The following is a 20,857-nucleotide window of genomic DNA, read 5'->3' on the forward strand; positions in this document are numbered from 1 at the left end:
GTAATGTTAGCACAGTGTTTTTTGGTGTTTTTTTTTATATTGGTCACCTATCCCTATTTTGACTTGGTAACATTGTTTTGTCCCTTGCACTGTCTTGTTGCCCAAATCTAAAAGTGGTTTAAGTGGTCAGACTAGCATATCTAGCAACTAAAGAAAAAATATTTTGGACACCACTGACTTGGACATATGTAAACGTCCACAACACTAGACGGATACTGACTTCTTAAACAGAAGTTAAGAAACCTGGAAGTTTCTTTTACACAGCAAATAAAAATAGTTTTATTTGTATTCATTGCATGTTTAAACTTTGGCACTCAGAACACTGCAACCAGTTCTCGGATGAGGAAGCGGATGACTGAAGAGTTGACCTAAGCAGATACACGGACAAATGTAAAAAACTAATACACAATCTGGTATTTGTTTAGTAATTAGTTGGTCTAACTTCTCTGGTGCTTGTGTTACTTTCTAAACAGCAAAAGCTTTTTTTAGCTTTCTTTTTGTACAGTTCAAAACTGAAGATTTATCTTCAATTGTATAAATATAACATATGTCTCCAAGTCAGTGGTGTCCAAAATATTTTTAAGTTGCCAGATATTGGTGGTCCTATTTAACTTTAAGTAAAAGAGATAGCAAACGGCATGATTAAAGGATGAATATGTGATGTTGTTCCTCATGTTCCATTTTAACATTTCAATGTCAGTAAAAAAAAATGGTGCCAACAACAAAAAAAGTTTCCATCTGTATCTGTGTCGGGGCGGGGGCGTCTTACAGTACCTTTGATTTGCAGTATTACCTTTGAATTTCAAGGGTTCCCTTATTTGCTGGTTTAGAATTGCAGCCTGGGCCTCACAAAATCAGCCCCACGGCCACAAATGGGCCACGGGCCATATCTCGAACAATCCCTCAAATCATTCAGTACTGCTGCGCTTGTCCCGTTATAGCAAACCAAAGAAAAAAAAAGAGGTGTATATTGTATCCAAAAACAACAGAGATAATCAAGTTCCTTTTGCCGCTATGGCGTTAAAGTTGTTGTTAATGTGAGTATCCGGTTTTTACTCAAGTTTCTGTTGAACTCACTGAGCTCTCCGGGTAATCTCAGCTGCTCATTAGCGACAGCTGTGCGTGACGTCTGCCGTGGTGACGAGACGTGACGTGTCTCTGTCAACAGAACAATGGCGGATACCGTGGAGGAAGCTCAGGGCAGCTGGTGAGTCGATTTGTTGTTTAGATGTTTGGCGAATATTTGTCGGTCGCCAGGAAGCGGTGAGGGCTTCATTTGTTTAGTTTCCACTGTAAAATAATTAAAAATGATTTTGTGTCGCCGCTCACCCGACGGTAAATGGTAAATCTGAATCCAGTTCAGTGGCCGCAGCTAGCCTGCTAATATAATAACAATTAGCCAAGTTTCTTACCAGAACAGCAAAGATTGAAAAATTTAGCACAAAAATGAAGTGTTTCTTTAGAAAAAAACTGTCTGCGGTTCATGTTAAAATCATTTTAGGTCTGTCACAGATATGGTTCAGTGCATGTACTTGTTAGCCAGCATGCTAGTAATAAGCCCCATTTCCTTAAATCCAATATTTACAACCTCACTATCTTTATTCTCATTTGAAATGTTTAAACTACATGGTGTAATACTATCACCACAATGTAAAGATTTTTTTTAAATCCATGTTATGAAGTAGTGGTTGACTCATAAAGTACTTTGCCATCAGAACAACTTCTGTTAAATTATTTTACTGTAAATTACCCTATATAGACTGCTATTGAAGATTTCCTAACAACTGTCATACACAGGTGTAAATAGTCTTGTTTTTGTATTGATCAATTACTAAAACTGTCTACTATCAGCATTTGATTCACTTTCAGCTCAGAAATTAAAAAGCAATAGCTACCATAGAAGAATAACACTTTACTGAGGTTATAAAGAGGAAAAACTTTGACTCTTCCCACACTTGATGCTAGCAATGTACAAGTGTTTAGGACTGGATTCTGTAAGAATATCCTAAGTTTGTTTTTAGCTATAGAAGAACTTCACAAGGGTTTTATATAATCCATCTTATTGTTCTTGTTGTTTTTTGTTGTTTTTTTAAACTGTGTGTCCAGGGACCAGGATTTAGCTGAGGCTCTGGACTCTGGTGGGTCAGACAGTGAGATGGAGAGGGGCATCATGCAAATCCAAGAGCATTCAGTTGAACACAGAGCCAAAATGTGGAAGGTAAAGAGTCCGTCTTTTATGTCTAAGATGCCTCATGTGCTGTACTTCAAAAGTATTGCCTTAAAATAATACAGTATTAAGACCAAAGGGGGGTTAGAGTAAGTACGATTCTGACTCTTACCGCTGTATCCATACACCTAAATCATTACATCGCCAAATATTTTTGTGATTTATACAGATTTTTCACATTTACCAGGGCACACAAAACCATATGTCTTTTTCATATGAGTTTTTACTGCCATGTCCACAAATCTGCTCAGTGATGTAAAATCCTGCAGTCACTGCAAAATAGACAACAAGGAGTTCTTGCGCACAACATTTTAAATCTATATCGCCCCTTTCTAGGCCACAGACGAGCATTTCATGTTCAATTGATGTCACTTATACGCCTCTTTCTGACACACCTCCAGTCTGTTGTTTTTAAAACAGCATTCCTAACATATTTATTATTGTGTTAGGTATGCAAGTAATTACTGAAAGACAAGTAGTTTCAGTTTAACCTTTTGAAAGTTTTGTGTACTATTTAATAAGTCAAAGAAAAGAAAACTCAATCATGTTAAATAAACCTTAAACTTTCGATTAAAGCTAAAATGCATTCTAAAACATGGGTATTATTTATTACATTGAACGGTCTGGTCCCTACAATCTTTATAGTAAAGCAGAGAGGTAACTATTGGCCTTCATTTATGCACCGTGAAAGACGGCTCTCAGTGGCTTGGAACCCTTTCATAACTGCTTGCTTCTTTGTTTCACCAATAGCCATTTAATCGACATGGTTCTGCAGAACTTGTTTGAGATATCTGTAGGATTATCCACAGAAGTCCAGTAGTGTTTGATATAAATATCATAATTGTCTGTAAACGGAGTGCTGGTTATAATTTTGCAGAGAAGCATCAACAACTGAGAAAATTCAGAACATTTTTGGAGGAAATTTCAAAAGTTTAATTTGAAGAATACAAGATAAAATATCAAGAACTTAGATGAAATTTGTTTCTGTCTTTGCTTCGTGCTACATTCAGCTGATTGGCTGATTTCTTCACATTTAATCTGCTTTGTGTCAACAGATTGCTCTGAACGTCTCCGGAAAAGGAGACAGCCTGTCCCCGTGGGACGGTGTGCTTGATTTACCAGAACAGACGCTCATTCACAACCGCAGTCAGCAGCTGATTGGTGAGTCAATTCACATGAACATCGCAACAATCCTTATCTATAAGTAAAAAAAAAACAAAACAACAAAGACAACAAGAAACTTCTCTGCAGATAAACATTTACAACATTCTGGGTTCTGATCATATTCAGATTAATATGACAAATGCAGAAAAAACAAGTCTAAAATGCAAAAATATTGTTATTTAGACTTTTAAATGGAATATAAAAACAAATGTTTCAATGGACGCAGCGATCTACTTTTTTCACTTCCAATACTGGTACTGATACGAGTTATCGGCCGATACTGACTTGATACTGAAAAACGACTGAACTGACTTAAAATGCTTTGTTTTTTTAAACACGGACATAAATATAGTGAATTGCAAATGTATTTCATAACTCTGCACCAGCACAGCACACTTTAATGACAAGCTTGGTCAAATATGTAAAGACAACATTAATTTGCTACGCCAGTGCAGCCAGCAGTAGAACAGCCAATGTAAAATAAATCCTAAATAAACTCACAGAAATAGTTTCACTACCTTCATGAACCACACAAAAACGGCAACAAACCTTCTTTCAAATGGTTCAGAAAGTGCAACTAGGCGCTCTAAATATAAAGTTCAATAAGAAAGGATGAAGTCGATCAGAGCACAAAACATAGAATTGGACTGAATAGATCTGTCCTCATGGATTGGTTACGTTGTTACCAATGCCCAGTCTAGATTTTTTTATTCAATGTCCTCACCGATACAGATACAGATATTGGTATTGGATCGGTGCGCTGCTAAAATTTTCTGTTTAACGCAAGACGTCTGAAGGCTGTTCTTGAACGATGTGTCATTATCTGCTGAACACGAGATTATTATCTTAGAGCACGAGCTGAGGAGTCACCTGGCTGCTGTTTTATTCTGAGTTCATAGAATTAAATTTCTTCCGTGAGTCTCACATCCTGACATCCGCCGAATCTGGCGAGGTTCAGAATAGAATCTCTTCTAAAAACGGATCAAAATAAAACCAGACAGAGATTGTTCTCCTGGGACGTTGTTTTCGACTGTAAGACAACTTGTCGGTGAAGATGTTAACCAGGCTTATGAGTGACCGCCCTCCTTCCCCGCCATGTTCAGACCAGCTGGGAGTTTCAGAGGAGGAGGGGAGCGAGATGGTGTCCGACGTGGAGTCGGTTATCACATTCTACTGCAAGTCTCGCAACATCACCTTCACCTCTGAGCTCAGCTTGCCTCACCTGCTCAAACCGCTGCTGGGACTGAAGTTGCCCCGCAGCGACCTCTACAACTGTTTCTACGCCATTATGAACAAATACATCCCCAGGTAGAGCTTCCCTGCCATCACCCCGTCTTCACATCCTCACTTGCCGGCGGGTTTTAACATCAGCCGGGCGCTTTCGTTTCAGGGAGTGCATCCCGAAAGGACGACCCTTCCACCTTTACAGACTGTTGCTGCAGTACCATGAGCCGGAGCTGTGCTCCTTCCTAGACACCAAAAAAATCACACCCGACTCCTACGCAATCAACTGGGTAAGTCAGGACATTCTGACAGTCGGGTTGAATCGATGCTTTTTCTGAAGTGTGACTGAAGTGCGTTTTTCTTTTTTCAGCTGGGGAGTTTGTTTTCCAGTCACTGCAGGCCCGAAGTTACTCAGGCCCTGTGGGACTCATACCTCCAGCAGGCAGATCCTTTCCTCATCTTCTTCCTCATGCTAATCATCCTCGTCAATGCCAAGTGCGTATCCGTTATCGGGAGTCGTGGGATCGTCGACACCGGTTGTTTTTGTTCTGATTATGTTTATTCACCCTCAGAGAAACCGTTCTTGCAGAAGAAGCAGAGAGCAAAGAGGACGTCATCAGTCAGTTTGTTTTACCTTACACTGCAAAAACACAACATCTAATATTTCTGGTCTAGTTTCTAGTGTCAAACATATCAGAATAGGACAAAACCAGGGGTGAAAGTAGGTTTATTTATTTCAACTCCAAAGCTTCTTTGTGTGCTTTGGAGTTTCTGTGCTGATGAATTTTTTTACGAAGCGATAAAAGCTGGTTAGCTTTTGAATTGCTACAAAATATTTCCATGTTTCCATTTTGTAGCAAAATGGAAACATTTTGCTACAAAATGGAAACATGGAAACATTTTGCTACAAATGTTTCCATTTATGCCATGAGACCTAAATTCTGAACATCATGGCATGGAGTGCATCCTAGTTTTCCATGTCTGGCGCCTCCTCACCCTGACTCTCAGACTGAGTTACCACAGAGCTCTGTTAAGTTAAAAGCACATCTTCTAAAGTTGGGATATTTCTGGGGTGCTGTGGTGGTGCAGGGGCTTGGCACAACCCACGTATTGAGGCCTTAGTCCTCATGGCGGTGGTCACAGGTTTAATTCCCGGCCTGGCGACATTTGCCGCATGTCTTCCCCTTCTATTATTACCTTGTTTCCTGTCAGACTACTTTCAAATAAAGGCCACCAGAGCCAACAAAACCTTGTTTTAGATTGTTCTTGAAAAACTTATCAGTCACGGATGATTAGTGAACTCATTGATTCTTTACAGCAGACGACCGCTCCCCTCTCTTACAGGTACTGCATACCCCAGCTAAATCTTTTAGGGGTACGCAGTACCCGACCATACCCACCTACTTTCACCCCTGGACAAAACTAACTTACAAGTAACTTTTTAGCAAAATAGAGGACTTTGTTTTAAGGCACTAATTCATTATTATTATTTTTTTAAGTACTGGTTGTTATAAGTGAAATAATCACCCAGTTGAAATAAAATCAACACTAAGGAATTATAGACTTAAAAAATTCCCAATTTGTTGCTTAAAAATTAACTGTAAATTAGGTTTGTCTTATTTCAAATGCACCAAGATATTTGCACGATAAACTAGACCAAAAATACTTGGTAAGATTTGTTTTTGCAGTGCATGTTTAGATTTGTTCACTATCTAGCCAGTTTTTTCTTGTAAAATACACTCAATGGAGAATGTCTTTGTTCCAGAAATGTTGGAGACGTCTCCTTCTCTGCTGGAAGCAGAAGACATTGAAGATTTGTTTTCATTGGCCCAGCATTACCAGAGCAAAACCCCGCTGTCACTTAGAAAGGCAAGGCTTTGTGTGCAGATTAATGAAGCATTTTATGTATGTTTGTCATCTTGTTAAAGCAACTTATGTTTTTTCCATCTTTGTCATCATTCATCATGTTAGATGAATCAGAATCTGTTTGGTAGCAGCCTGGTGGCTCTTAAAGAGGAAGATACTGACCTGAGTCAGGCTCTGTGTCTCCCCGTGTCTGTCCCAGAGATCCTGCAGGCCAACCAGCTTCAGCAGGTCAGTGACACACACACACGCGCGCGCACACACACACACACACACACACACACACACACACACACACACACACACACACACATGATTTCAGCTAGACCTGTCATAATAGTGAATTTAACTGGACGATAAATTGTCCAGTACTTATTGGGATAAACGATGATAATGTTTTGACACCATTTTCAAGTAGTATATGGATAATTACAATATTAATAATGCAAGTTAACCCTCTCAAAGACCAATAAACTTTAATTTAGTAAAGAACACTTAGCACTGGAACTGGAGGATATTTTACATTTCCTAAATAAAACACAACAACCAAAGGAAAACTCAAAGAAAAACACACAATCAAAAAAAAAAAAAGATGGATTACTATGTCTCTGTAAACACAGTTGATCTTCAAAAATATTTTTCATCAGAATGGAAATGATCAAGCTCATTTTAATGTATTAGTCAATTAATGGATGAATTGCTTATTGCAACAGGCTTAAATTTAGCCAGAAAATTTCCAAGCAAGCAGTTATTTTTTCTTAAACAGTCCGATAAAGATGCGTTTGGTGTTTTAGGACGGGGTGCGCTTCTTTGTGGTGGACTGTCGGCCTGCAGAGCAGTACAACGCTGGACACCTGTCCACAGCCTTCCATCTGGACTCTGACCTGGTGAGAGACGCTGACGGTGTTGCCCATTGCATGCGGATGCTTTTGTTCTTTCTTCCTGAAACATTTGAACTTTTCTTCCTGCAGATGCTCCAGAACCCCTCTGAGTTTGCACTGTCTGTGAAGTCCCTGTTGGAGGCTCAGAAGCAGTCTTTAGAGTCGGGCTCCATCGCCAGCGGAGAGCACCTGTGCTTCATGGGCAGCGGGAGAGAGGAGGAGGACATGTACATGAACATGGTGCTGGCCCATTTCCTACAGGTGAAGAGCATGGCCCATTTTTAAAAAACGCATTCAGATTTCATTCTGTTCACAGTAGAGTTTAGATTTATGACCCGAGCCCTACTGGGCCACAATTATCTGGTTACCGTCTGGGTTGGGTCGGGCTTCTGTGGCGCATTTAATAAACCTGCAAAACATACAGCACAGAGAAAACCACAAGAGAATGCACAATTTAACGTTGTGTTACTCCACATATTATGATGTTAATAGAGGAGCAGATAGTTTAACCTGCAGAGGAAATAAAGTTAAGTAGGGGGCAGAAGTTAATCAGACTGCAACAAGCACAACAAATTACAAGATGCCTCTACTCTACACATCCCGGATGATTTGCACTTCACTCACCCTGCTCTCACAACAAGACGTTAAAGGGGCAGGGTTATGTAAAATCAACTTTTTTGTGCTTCATATTATACTATGTTTTTCCCTCATCAAACACACATGGAGTGTTGTCTTGATTTTTTAAAAAAAATTTCATGCATGTTTGAGAAATCCTTTAATTTCCCTTGGCAACCATTCAGCTGTGCAAACGCTTTGGGGGACATAGTGCTGACCTTTGACGATGAAGCTCGTCTTGAGAGCTTCCGCCTCACAGAGCGGCCTTCCCTCATGACTCCTCCACTCGGAGGCTTGGGTCAGCTCTGGCGCAATGCCTATGGGTTTGGGCTGGATTTTCTTTTTTTCTTTTTTTTTTCTTTTTAGACCCGATCTAAACTCTAGTTCACAGGAAACAGGAACATGTTTCATTGTCTTCCTGATTTGCAACCTCAGTTCTGCATTTTTTTTGTTTCCATATTACAGAAAAACAAAGAATATGTGAGCATTGCTAAGGGAGGCTTTATGGGTAAGTAGGTTAAAGTCATGCACATGCAGTTTTCAAAACATTTTTTACGGTTGTATTTTACAGTGGCATAAAGGCTGCAAAAAAATGCTGTGCTTTCAGTAGTGTTTCCTAAATATGCTGCCGTGAAAGCTTCCCAGCATAAAACTAACATTTTGTGCCGTTTCAGCCCTCCAGAAGCACCTGGTGGACATGAACGTCGAAGGCCTCGACTCTTCATACATGAACTGGATAGTCAGCACATCTGGATCTCACAGCAGCCTCAGCTCTGTGGATGTAGGTGGAGGAGAAGGAAGGAAACAGTTTCTCACAAACGTCTTTACGGTGCCTTGCAAAAGTATTCACACCCTTTGAACAAACCTCTGCGTCTTTTAATGGGATTTTATTGTAATGTACAAAGCATATTGAAGTGGGAGGAAAAGGATAAATGGTTTTTAAGTTGTTTTTTTTATTTCAACTCTTTGTCTGTGTTTTTTTTATTATTTAATGCCCCTAAAAATGGATGAGAAGTATGAAGAAAGGAAGTGTTGAAAGAAAGTTATGCTAAAACATAACTTTTTTTTTTAGGGACTTGAATGCAGTCCCTTTAAAAAGACATATATACATTGCACACTTTACTGATTTTTTTTTGTTTTATGTTTTAATTTTTTTTAAAGACAACATAAAGTTTTTTTCCTTCAGCTTATGAATGATAAACCACTTTTGGTTTGTTCTGTCACATAAAATCCCAATAAATTAGACTGTGGCTTGACAAAGTGAGACAGTCAAAGTGATATGAATACTTTTTCAATTCACTGACCTATAATAATTTAATTTTATTTATTTTTTGCATTTTTGTTGAAGGTCTGTCGATTTGTTTTTTTTCTTTTTCTTGTTTTTTTTTATTTCATTCTTCCAACAACACAGGGAGAGTCTTTGAGCAGCCCTGGAGACGGCAAAGGCGTGAAGTCTCTGGTCAACAAAATGACTTTCGCTCTCAAGTCCAAGTCTGTTAACGTGAAGGAGAAGATGATCAGCTTCATCGAGAACACATCCACGCCTGTAGACAGGTAGGAGCCCGGTTTGTTTGTCCAAACGCCTCTTCTCCATTAACTCCTAACACACTCTAACAGCTCTGGTTGTTGGGGTGCGGTACATCTGAACACTGAACACACGATTGTTTGATGAAAGTTGTTTAATGTGCCAGTTTTGTTAAAGTCCCTGTGCCTTATTCTACACTAGAATATCTTTCAATCTGCCTTGGCCTGAGAAGGTGATTCCAGATCGGTAAGAGCTCCAAACATCCAATTGTCTGTCACCAGCATGCCCACTGGCTATAGAGGCGCACTTGTCCCCCCTCCGAGATGCATTAAAGCATGCCTTAGCAACCAACATCTCTGCCTTACTCTGCTCACTCACTCATAACGACACATTCCCCATGCAGCGAGGGCAGGCTCTGTTTAACGTGGTTTTTATTTTAAGGTCTGTTTTTCATGCTTTCACTAACGACATTTACAGAAGCTGCAGCCTTTAACAAAGTCTCCAGTCATCCTTACTGAATCTTAAGGCATTTCAGGGTCAGCTTCGCTGTTTTGCAGGCGCATCTCAATATGCTTGCAGTTTATCTCAGCAGTTCAGTTCAGAAACGATGTAGTTCAAGCATTTATTTCTGTTGTCCCCATGTGCTGTGCAGAATATCCACTCAGTGCTTGGTTGGGGCTCCTTTTGCATGAATTTCCTCATCAGTGTGGCCTGGCATATATATTAGTGCACTTGAAATAAGACAAAACTAGTAACTTTTCAGTGAGATACAAGCTTGTTTTAAGCCATTGATTCATTAATATTGTAATATTTCACTGGCAGATTATTTCACTTATAACAAGATTTTTTTCCCTCCACGTTATAAATGGAGTAATCTGTCAGTGGAACTAGTACTTTCTCATCAGTATCGAGGAATGCTTTGTGGCTTACCCTCCTTATGGAGGAAGTCTGTGACTGTCTGCTGAACAACTGTCGAGTCAGCAGTCTTCCTCATTTCTCTATCGAAGCTCCTTTTTTATTGGACTTGTGTGACTTTCAAATCCTGAGGAAACAGAATTTAAACTTTTCATGACCTGTGAGCGATTATTTTTCAGAAATAAATGCATGAAACACATCTAGTTTCCATTTCTTTAATATAATTAGTTAAATTAGTCCATGCTGCGATGTGCCTGACAGTCCGTTTTTCCATTTCAGTGTCTTCTTGCATGATAGTCAGGGCTGCGCAGAATTTTGGAGACAAAAGCGACGCTGTGATTCGTTGGTCGGTAGCCCTGAATATCATGCCAATCTGTAAAGTAGAACTAAGCTGCAAGGCTCTCGCTTAACTTCTTCTTATGTCCACCAGCGTATAACCTTTTTTCCCAGCAGTCTGAGAGTCTCCATGTCATCGCTTTTTGTGTGCAAACTTGGACGTCTTCTGTTTCTGAAAGCGTCTCTTTCACAGCCGTTTGATATGTTTGCTTTTTTGTTGTCGTTTTTTTAAATTTTGGGGTAATGTCACAACGTTGCACCGCTTTGTTTCCTTCTGCAAACAGACACGTGAGCAGCAGCGACCGTGTTGGGAAACCGTACCGGGGCGTGAAGCCGGTCTTTAGCATTGGCGACGAAGAGGAGTACGACACAGGTAAAGGCTGGACCCGATATTGATATCTGTATCGGTTCTGATATTGGACAAAAATTCTAGATTTGATCAACATAGTGAACCTGTTGTTCTTGTCAGTTTAGTATTCATTTTGCTGTTATTCTCCTAATTGCACTGACTGATCAAATGAGTTGTTTTTATACATTTAACCAAATTATGTATTTAAATGTGCTCTAATAAGTTATCAAATAAATGTGTTCTTCAGTACATTTTGTATATGCGTTTTAAAAAAAATAAACATTTTAAGTGAATTCAGCTGAAATGAGCATCACGTGTTTTTCCTTCCAGATGAGATCGACAGCTCCTCGATGTCAGACGACGACCGAAAGGAGATTGTGAACATTCAGACGTGGATCAACAAGCCCGACATTAAACACCACATTCCCTGTAATGAAGTTAAAGAAACAGGTCACATGTTTCCCAGGTGAATTAGTCTTTTTTTTGGGGGGGGCTCATAAAAGACATCGAACACATCGGAATAAAAAAAAACAAAACAAGGAAATGAGAAAACGTGCTTCTTGAACTCTGACTCTGTGTGTTTTTGTGTGTCTTCCAGTCACTTGTTGATCACGGCGACCCACATGTACTGCCTCAGGGAGATTGCCTCCAGGAAAGGATTTGCTTACATCCAGTCCAGACAGGCGCTGAGCTCCGTGGTGAAGATCACATCCAAAAAGAAGCACCCAGAACTTATCACCTTCAAATTCGGGACCAACAATTCAGCTGGAGTGGAAATATCTGCAGTTGAGAGGTGATCATCTCGTTTTGATTTTAAATTTTCACAGCTTACTGAGACGACAAGATAAAAGTTGCATTATGAACACACACAAAAAGAAGTTCTTATGTCCTCCTTTTAACAGTGTCTTTCCTTGTGTAAATTGCTCAACTGAGGTTGTTGATGATGTGCGAGATTCTGTCTGCAGTCAGTCTCTGCAGTTCATTCAGTTTTGAAATGTTGAATGCCTGAGATCCTTTTTGTAGGTCTAAATCAATTAATCATAATGAATTGGTTGTTGAAATAATCGTCAGCTAATTTAGTTATTGATTAATCATTAACTAGAGCATAGAGACTCAAAAAGACAAATTGCTGACAGACAAACACACTAGGAACATAAAAAATCTTAGATTTAAATAAAAGTACTCATCAAATTGTGCCAATTTTTTTTATCCAATTGTGCAAATAAATGATATATATTAATCAATTACTATAATAATTGTTAGTTTCAGCCCTATTAATATTATTGCGGGATATTATTGCATAAATTGGGTTGAATACAAATTTAAGGCCCAGTTTTCAGATATTTTTATTTCTTTACGTTTAAAACTCTCACCTTTCTTCTGCTTTAATATTTGTTTGTTAGGTCTGTTGGACAAACGTCCAATGAAATGCATTGAAATTTGTGGGTCAAGTCTGAAATTTATAAAAAATTTCTGACTTTAACCAAAAAAAAAAACATCCATTCCTTTCTTCTTTTTTTTTTTTTTTTAGAAATTATAAAATCGACAAAAAATATTTTGAAAAAAATTTATTTTTTATTTTTATTCCAATCATCCTGTATGTGAGTTGAGTTGACCTGAATTCAAAGTCCAAATAAATAGAAGCTGTAAAACACGCTCGTCAAAAAAGATGACGGCCCTGGGAGTGCTGACATCACTCTGAACTGAGAAAAACAGGAGTGGAAAAAAAAAAAAAAAAATTAAGATTTCCAAAAACTTTCAAAAACAGAAAATTTGATACAATTCAAAATTGAGAAAGCATATTTGGAAAACTTTTAATCACTCCTATCAGATAAAATAATTTGGGTTTTTTTCATGTTTTCATGAAGCTTATCAAATATTTTCATTCTTCCTCTCCAGATATTTGATACCAAATGCAGGCGACGCCACTAAAGTCATCAAGCAGCAGATCATGAAAGTATTAGACGCTCTGGAGAGCTCGTAAGCGGAGGCGGCGGCGGTGTCAGGGGGGAGGCTGCGGTCACAGCAGCAGGTGACACAAACTGTGAGAAGACTCGTCTCCTCCCCCTTTCCTGGGCGTCCTCCCTCCTGGACAGTGCAGTGTTTGAGTGCGACGCCCCCCCCTCCCGTGTCTCCCGTTCCTGGGACGTTTTGGGACGCTCCTCCAACAGCAGGCCTGCGGGTCAGTGCTGCCCGTGTCCTAATAACTTAGGTGCTCTGCAGTCATCCAACCACTTTCCTGTGACTAATTTAAGAAAAATCGGTTATGTCGTGTGTTCTTCCTTTTACAGTGCAGTTTGGCTTTGATGTTGCTCTGGCCTTAACGTAGCATACTGGCCACCCAGTGGCAAATCTATAAACCCCATGCATAACTGACCTTTTGACTTGTCTTAGTTTTCTTGTGATCTTTCTTTACATACTCGGTAAATTTATTATTCATCATTTTTAGTATGTGTCAGCTAAGCTGCATTTTGGCGACGCTGGCCGATGATTCCTGCTTCTTTTTTTTTCTTTTTCTGATGACATTTCTCCTTTTCCATCAGGTAGCCTTAAACAGAAGTTATTTGAAGGTGTTTATAAATATCTAATGTATATATTGTGTGAACTGCTCTGTCGAAAAAGAAATGTCATTATGAAAGCACATCCTGATGGAGAGAATACAGGAAACTGGAGGTTTGAAACATCCCTTGTTCCTACAGTAAACAGTTTGCCTTTGAGTATTTCTGTGGGCCAATTTATTCTCATTTATCCTCTTTAGCTTTCGTCTCTAAGCAGTTTGTAGCTCAAGCAGCCCCACCCAAAAACTACGCTAGGATCACTCCAGGAGGTTCGGTGATTGTAGTCGACGAAAGCTGGAGAAACTCGCCCTCATTCAGTTTATTATGCAATTCTCTTTGTTCACCTCCTTGACTCGCATAGGAAATGTTTCGCTTCAAATAGGAATGAAATATTAACTGACTGGTTATGCTTCCAGACCAGTTTGGTGTTTTTGGTTGTACTCATCCAAACCGAGCAGCTTTGGTCGGCCTCGTGGCTCTGATGTCATTTTTGGGCACCAGCAGTAGCGGCTTCGCCCATCAACATGCAGTTTATGTTCTCGTTTTCCTACATTTGCTTTTGCTTAACGACGCATTTTTGCTTTAAGGTTACCTGTGCAGGCAGCATGGGGATCTGTTTAAGTGGAAATTTCAGTTTCTACAAGCACTCTGTAAATTGTATTTATTTCTAATCACCCGTATAAAAACTAAAGAATCTTTTGAGAAATGGGAAGGAGAAGAACGCAAAACTTGAAACAGAAGGTCTTAATCGGGTTTGTCTTTTGGTCCGATCCATTCTTGTCACCCCGTTTGCTGTGTTGTCGGTATTCTCTCTGACTGGAACATCCTCGACCGGGAGGGAGTCTTTACGTCACTCTGTAGCATCAGACAGGACGCCGACCACTATATTGAAATGAAACAAGTATAATTTACTTTGCACCTTACTGTACTGCTATTGTTTTCTAAACATTTCTGTTTTTAATAAATGGAGATTATTGGACCGCACCTGTAGACATGTTTATTAAAAAAAAAAAGTTCTATGTACTAAACTAAATGTGTGTGTGTAGTAAGAAATAATACAATGCATTATAAACTATTTAAAGGTCACACACATCCACAATGGGAAACACTTTCTACTAGTTGGAAACATTCAAACTGTCCGTCAGCCTATCAGCTTTAGACATCACATGGACTTAGGTTTTATCACATTATTTGTGGCCCCATAAACAAATGCTGCTCTTGATTACCATTCTCATTTGCAATGCATTGCTTTAGGACCGGTCTCATTTAGTGTGATTTGTATCTATAAACCGCACACAATAACTCTGTTTGTGTATTTATTGATGCTTTTATTGAACAAGCAGTGGAGAAAATAGTAAAACTATCAATCCCAACAATAAGGAAAGTTCTGGGGTGTTATAAACATCACTGATTGGAATTTATCATGACAATGATAAAATTCTTATGAGAAATTTATCACAATAAATGATAAGATAAATTACTGCCCCTAATCCCACATAAGGCAGTTGGTGCAATGTTAAGATGTTACATCAGATTCAACCTCAGGATCTAGTTGTTACAGTTCATAACTGTAATATATATATATATATATATATATATATATATATAAAATAAGTTTTATCTAACAAGCTCTAACACTTTGGTAATGTTATTTGTAAAGATGAGACTAAGGTAAAGATGTTTGGCAATAATACACAATGTGTTTCGAGAAACGTCAAAGTAGGTTGACTTCAATTGTCAAGCAGGGCGGCGGAAGAGTCATGATGTGGTCTTATAAAACGCTGGATTTTATTAGTTTGAGCAGAGAAATGTCAGCAGGCTCAGTCTGGGATCCTTAAAGGGGAAGATTATACTGAAGCATTTTAGCACCAGCTGCATCAATTTATAAAAATGTCTGAAAACAGCAACTACAGTTTAAGGCCATGTGCTGACTGGTGTTAATCTTTTTCAACTCTCTTACTGTTTTGTTCAAATTGATTACCAATGAGTAGTTATACTTTGGACTAAACTCTGATTGGACACCAGTTAACCACCCACTGTGACGAGAACCTCAGCTTTTTCACAATAAAAGACCACGGTTTAAGGTCAGTACAAGAGTTTCCTGAATTTATCTCAAATAGCTCATTTGTGTGCTGTTTTTATATTTATTCTTTATCCAACAAACACACAACGTACACATAATTATATAATAATACAGTTAATGAATTTCTTGATTGTTGTTGAAATGGGGGAAGAAAAAAAAAGGTATACTCTTATTTTGAAAAGCAAACATCCACCCGGAAGTACTCAGAGCCCTGCTTTGCTTTTGATTTGGGGCTGAGCCGAGTTCTGCACATATGACCGCTGTGACCAGAGTAATGTTGAGTAAGTATGAAAGTATTTGTGTGAGTTACCATATTTTAACGTTATTCGTAGTTTAAATTTAGCTGTGGTTTGATAAAAATAATAATAATAAAAAAAACCTCAGTAGTTTGTAACTTATGCCGTGTTGTAAAATCTCCGTGCTGACCGGGTTCTGTTGTCCCAGAGTTCCGCCTGGCTGTGGTCCAACTGCAGGTGAGCAGTGACAAAGCGAACAACCTGAGCAAAGTGCGGAGGCTGGTGAAGGAGGCAGCGGGACAGGGCAGCAAAGTGGTGCTGCTGCCGGTGAGGAGGTTATTTTTATTATTATTTACTGTATAAAGTGACCTTTAGGTTTCTTATCACTCTCTCATTGAGAGTATGAGGAGTAACAAAATGTGGAACACATTTTTAAAAGGGTCTGAATATTTTTTTAAGGCACTCTGACAGTTGTCCTTCTCACCTCGATTCAGGAATGCTTCAACTCTCCGTACGGAACGAGCTTCTTCTCCAAGTATGCTGAGAAGATCCCAGGAGAATCCACCCAGATGCTGTCGGAGGTGGCGAAGGAGAACAAGCTGCATCTGGTGGGAGGTATGGACTCATGCGTCGCCATGGTCACCCACATTAAACCTTCACATTTGAAAAGAAAGTTGCCTTTTAGGTGTTAATTTACAACCTTGTCAAATAGCTGTTGATGTCTTGTTAGAAATTGCAGCTGAATGAGCTGGAGTTTATTAGAACCAATATCGCAAATTGACATGCACTCACACCCTGTGTCTGTTTATTCTCAGCAACCTGGTTAAGATAGATTTACAAATGATTTTTTCACCCAAAGAAATTCTAAAAAGATAGAAATATTCTGCCCCTTTCTAATCCGATTCACCTGGATACAACCCAATGCATATAATTACCTTCAGAAGCCACCTAATTTGTAAAAAAAAAATAAATAAAATAAACTATATATATATATATATATATATATATATATATATATATATATGGGGAAAATACTGGTTAGTATCTGCATTAGTGTATCAGGAAAACAAATAGTGAACACAAAAATTGGTCTTCTAGATGCATTTGAAATAAAATCACATTATATTAATATAATGCATAAAATAAAGAGCAAAGCTCTCTTATGGTGTAGCAAATTTATAATTAGACATAGTGGAAGTAAGTTCATATGTTTTCTCAAGAAGCTAAATAAATTATTCTACACTTAGGGCAAAGTATGCTGCCATCTAGAGGATGTTTTATGTATAATCCAAATTGAAGAGGGAAATGGTATTATATGGAAATCCGTTTTTTCTTTGTTTTAGTTAACTTCCTCTTCCAGAAAATACTGAATAATAGATAAGAAGATTGCAGCTGATCATAATTTTTAAAACTTTTTCTCAGAGTTGGTCAAAACATCTCTGATCATCATCACATTTGAGTCGCTGATAAAATAGAAAAGAAACCAGATGAACCGGATAACCTGGAGCAGCTGGGTCAGTGGAAAGACTGTGGGAAAACAAATGCAAATTAAGAAACAATTGGCAAACAATCCAACCATTTTCCATGTTCATATGAATGAATGACTGAAGCCTCCTTGTTGTTGTTGAACAGGCTCAATCCCTGAAGAGGACAGCGGGAAGCTGTACAACACCTGTGCCGTGTTCGGTCCTGAAGGAGAGCTGATTCTCAAGCACCGGAAGGTTTGCGTGTTCCTCACCTGCGCAGGTCTCCTTCACAGACGGAGCCGTGCCCCAGCGCCCGCTGCGTTTGTGTAAACCCCTCTTCCCCTCTCTCCCAAAAGATTCACCTGTTCGACATCGACGTTCCAGGGAAAATCCGCTTCCAGGAGTCTGAGACGCTGAGCCCCGGGAACAGTCTGTCCACGTTCGACACACGTGAGTGGCAGATGGGGACGGCTGTCTTTATGCACCTGGAGCTTTTCCACATCTATCACTGTTAGAATCGCACGCCTTATGGTATTTTACTTGAAATTAAAAAACAAAACCTTTTTTTTTTCATATTTTTCTACAACTAAAAATCTGAAGAATGTTTGGGGGTCAAATAACGTAATCATTGGTCTGCGACCTGCGGTTGCAGAGCCACAAGAGGCTCTTTGGACCTTCCATAATTTCCTTTAATAACTGACTTAAAATGATAAATAATTAACTGGGTGAGCTACGATGCATCTGCCCTGATTTCTTGAATTTTGGGAAGCTTAGTGATCAGCCGATAATTACATGCGACGCTGATCTCATCTACCTCAGCAAAGTTCTAAAAATCAACCTAAGTCTTCCTCTTCTCTCCAGTGGGAGACGTTTGGCCAACAGTCCGGCCCACCACGTCACGTCTGCAGCTAACAATCGTCTCCCCGCTGTTGCCAACTCAGCAACTTTCTTGCCATTTAAAACCTCAAAGCAAATGGAACTGACGAGCATTTCCGTCTCTAGGGTTGCTCTTTCACATAAAATACAACAAAATCTAGAACTTTCATGTGGTTCGACCAGTTTTAAGTAGATGAATCTTGTTTTGTTCAGATTTTCTTCCCCTGTTCTCTTGGCTGTGGCAGCGTTCTGTAGGGTGGGAGTCGGAATCTGCTACGACATGAGGTTCGCGGAGCTCGCTCAGCTCTACAACAGGAAAGGTAAGCGACTGAAAACGACTCATTTGGACTTGCCTGACAGAACGGCTGAAGAACTTGTTCTGTGCTCAGGCTGCCAGCTGCTGGTTTACCCCGGAGCCTTCAACATGATGACAGGCCCCGCCCACTGGGAGCTGCTGCAGAGGGCCAGGTGAGACTGGAGCCCGCCTGCAAGTTTGCATCGGCCGTCGAGATCCACCGCCGCGTTTAATAATCCAGTCAAGATTCCTTTGCGTCATCTTCCCGTGTGTGACGCAGGGCCCTCGATAACCAGATGTACGTGGCCACAGCGTCGCCTGCCAGAGACGAAGCTGCGTCCTATGTGGCCTGGGGTCACAGCACCGTGGTGAACCCGTGGTAAGACCGCAGGAGCACGGACAGACAGACGGCCGGCAACGGGAATGGCCACCTATTCTGAGTTTATCTTTATCTTTAAAAAACAAAACAACAAAATCATTACAGTGTAATTCAGTTAGATGTGACGAGGCTGAAGGTCAACGTTTTGAAAACACTTGTGCTCTTATAAACTGAGGCTAAAACTGTTTTAGTAATCGATTAATCAGTCTACTCTACTGAGTCGTGTAACCGGATCAAACAAAATGGCACGCTGTGACGGTTTTTCATTTAACCACTAAAGCGTAATTTGTACAATGTTAAAACTGTAAATAAACCAGCGACTCAAGTCATTTTTTAAGTAAGAAAAGTAAACATTGTAATGCCTAAAATGCAGTAACAGCATTCATTTGGTGAACGTTTCATTTGTAGCAAAAAAAATACCCATGAAAAGCTGCAGCCCGTTCTGCTTCATTTGACATCAGTACAGTGAAGGACTGAGCTGTTGATTATTTTTATTTTATTTTATTTTATTTTGGATTAACCAATTTAATAAGTGGCAATCAAAGATCTCCTGCTTCATAGGAGATTTAAAATAATAATAAAAAAGAATTTGAACCTACAAGTGTCACTTCAGGAGTTCTGGGTGGAACATATTTCCTGGTAAACAAGGGCTTTTTTTATCTTAAGATAAAAATGTAAATATTTTTTGAACAGTTTTGCCTTCATTACCGCTCTAACTGTGTTGTTCTTCTAGAAAATGGCCTTTTTCGAGTGAGTGATTAATCGGTTACTAAATTGGTTGATAACTGTTCGAATAAGAGATTAAACGCAATATCAATCTAATTTAATTGTTTGAGCCGTATTGCAAACCGTTGCTGATGCTCTGTGTGGCCGTTTGATCCGATCTGAACGTGTTTGGATGTTTTTACAGGGGAGAGGTCATCGCCAAGGCTGGGCATGAGGAATCCATCATCTACGCCGATATCGGTGAGAATCAGAGGTCTTTCCCTCCATCTGAGCTTTGATCTAGGAAGCTAAGAAAAAATTATTACTTGATACACAGCACTTCCAAGCAGTCTGGTAAAACTGTGGAGTAGTTTGGGATTTGATTTCAGGATTTTCCACATCTGGGCTGGAGAAAGGAAATAGTTTTGTTTCTAGATTTTATTCCCCACCATAAATGTCGTCCCTCCGATCGTCTTCCCTACCTTCCTCCCTCCCACATGTCAGACTGTGTTTTCCTCTGTGATGAGGTTCTGCATGTTCTGACTCTGCATGTTGTGTTGCCCGAATCCAGACCTGCAGTACTTGGCCGACATCCGGCAGCAGATCCCAATCAGCTCCCAGCGTCGGGACGACCTCTACGCCGTGACGGCCATGCAGCAAGGATCGGGCTGAACGTTCCAAACGGGATCACGCTCCTCTAATTATGTGATTTTGGAAAATCCCAACGTTAAATAATCTTGGTTCTTGTCATCGAGGAGACTGGCTGTCAATATTTAGTGCTTGATGGAGCCGTTGCGATAGCCAGCCAGCTCTAATTCAGGACCAGCCTTCATGTGAAGAACGACGAACTGGGAGGGAAAACGGTCGAGGACAACTTTTCTTTTCTTTTCTTTTTTTTCCCCTCCTGAACAGCTTCTTAAATTTAATTAGATTTGAGCTTGTGTTTAAATTATGCAGTTTTACGTGTGTGTTTCTCATCCAAATCCAGGTTAATTTAAAAAAAAATCCCAGACTCACTAACAAAAAGTGTTGATTAACTCAGAGATACTAAGTAACAGACGGAGCTGTACGACATGTGATTCAGAAACAGATTCAGGAGTTTTTTAAATAAGTTACCAAAGCACCTGTTTGTGGTCCTTCCTTCAGCCTCTTGTGGCTTT

General features: G+C 39.6%; 2 protein-coding genes across 3 annotated transcripts; both read left to right on the forward strand.

The window, feature by feature from the left end:
* Positions 1-1,066: 1,066 nt before the first annotated feature.
* tbc1d23 (TBC1 domain family, member 23) lies at positions 1,067-14,641 on the forward strand. 2 transcript variants are annotated; one of them, XM_008407603.2, is made up of 19 exons: positions 1,067-1,207; positions 2,107-2,218; positions 3,283-3,388; positions 4,495-4,699; positions 4,782-4,905; positions 4,986-5,110; positions 5,188-5,234; positions 6,381-6,484; positions 6,587-6,709; positions 7,273-7,365; positions 7,450-7,620; positions 8,440-8,482; positions 8,649-8,755; positions 9,386-9,528; positions 9,701-9,745; positions 11,035-11,123; positions 11,430-11,565; positions 11,698-11,892; positions 12,999-14,641. In XM_008407603.2, exons 1-19 carry the CDS (start codon positions 1,173-1,175, stop codon positions 13,081-13,083), a joined length of 2,088 nt encoding a protein of 695 aa, XP_008405825.1. In that variant the 5' UTR covers positions 1,067-1,172; the 3' UTR covers positions 13,084-14,641. The 2 variants fall into 2 exon arrangements, with proteins under 2 accessions (XP_008405825.1, XP_008405826.1); XM_008407604.2 differs by lacking the exon at positions 9,701-9,745.
* A 1,269-nt stretch (positions 14,642-15,910) lies between these two features.
* On the forward strand, positions 15,911-20,820 carry nit2 (nitrilase family, member 2). The gene is made up of 10 exons (XM_008407606.3): positions 15,911-16,021; positions 16,185-16,303; positions 16,471-16,591; positions 17,609-17,697; positions 17,799-17,892; positions 18,564-18,638; positions 18,708-18,786; positions 18,894-18,992; positions 19,903-19,958; positions 20,269-20,820. The coding sequence occupies exons 1-10, from the start codon at positions 15,994-15,996 to the stop codon at positions 20,367-20,369; spliced, it is 861 nt and encodes a 286-aa protein (XP_008405828.1). The 5' UTR covers positions 15,911-15,993; the 3' UTR covers positions 20,370-20,820.
* Positions 20,821-20,857: the final 37 nt, after the last annotated feature.

This window comes from Poecilia reticulata, chromosome 4 (genome assembly GCF_904066995.2).
Source record: "Poecilia reticulata chromosome 4, P_reticulata-male-v2, whole genome shotgun sequence".
NCBI classification, from domain to species: Eukaryota; Metazoa; Chordata; class Actinopteri; order Cyprinodontiformes; family Poeciliidae; genus Poecilia; species Poecilia reticulata.

Coding starts and splice junctions, on each gene's coding strand:
- tbc1d23 (XM_008407603.2), top strand. CDS start 1,173: ATGGCGGATACCGTGGAGGAAGCTCAGGGCAGCTG. Junction 4,906..4,985: donor ACTCCTACGCAATCAACTGG/GTAAGTCAGGAC, acceptor TTCTTTTTTCAG/CTGGGGAGTTTGTTTTCCAG. Junction 9,529..9,700: donor ACATCCACGCCTGTAGACAG/GTAGGAGCCCGG, acceptor ATTCTACACTAG/AATATCTTTCAATCTGCCTT.
- nit2 (XM_008407606.3), top strand. CDS start 15,994: ATGACCGCTGTGACCAGAGTAATGTTGA. Junction 16,304..16,470: donor GCAAAGTGGTGCTGCTGCCG/GTGAGGAGGTTA, acceptor ACCTCGATTCAG/GAATGCTTCAACTCTCCGTA. Junction 17,698..17,798: donor TGATTCTCAAGCACCGGAAG/GTTTGCGTGTTC, acceptor CTCTCCCAAAAG/ATTCACCTGTTCGACATCGA.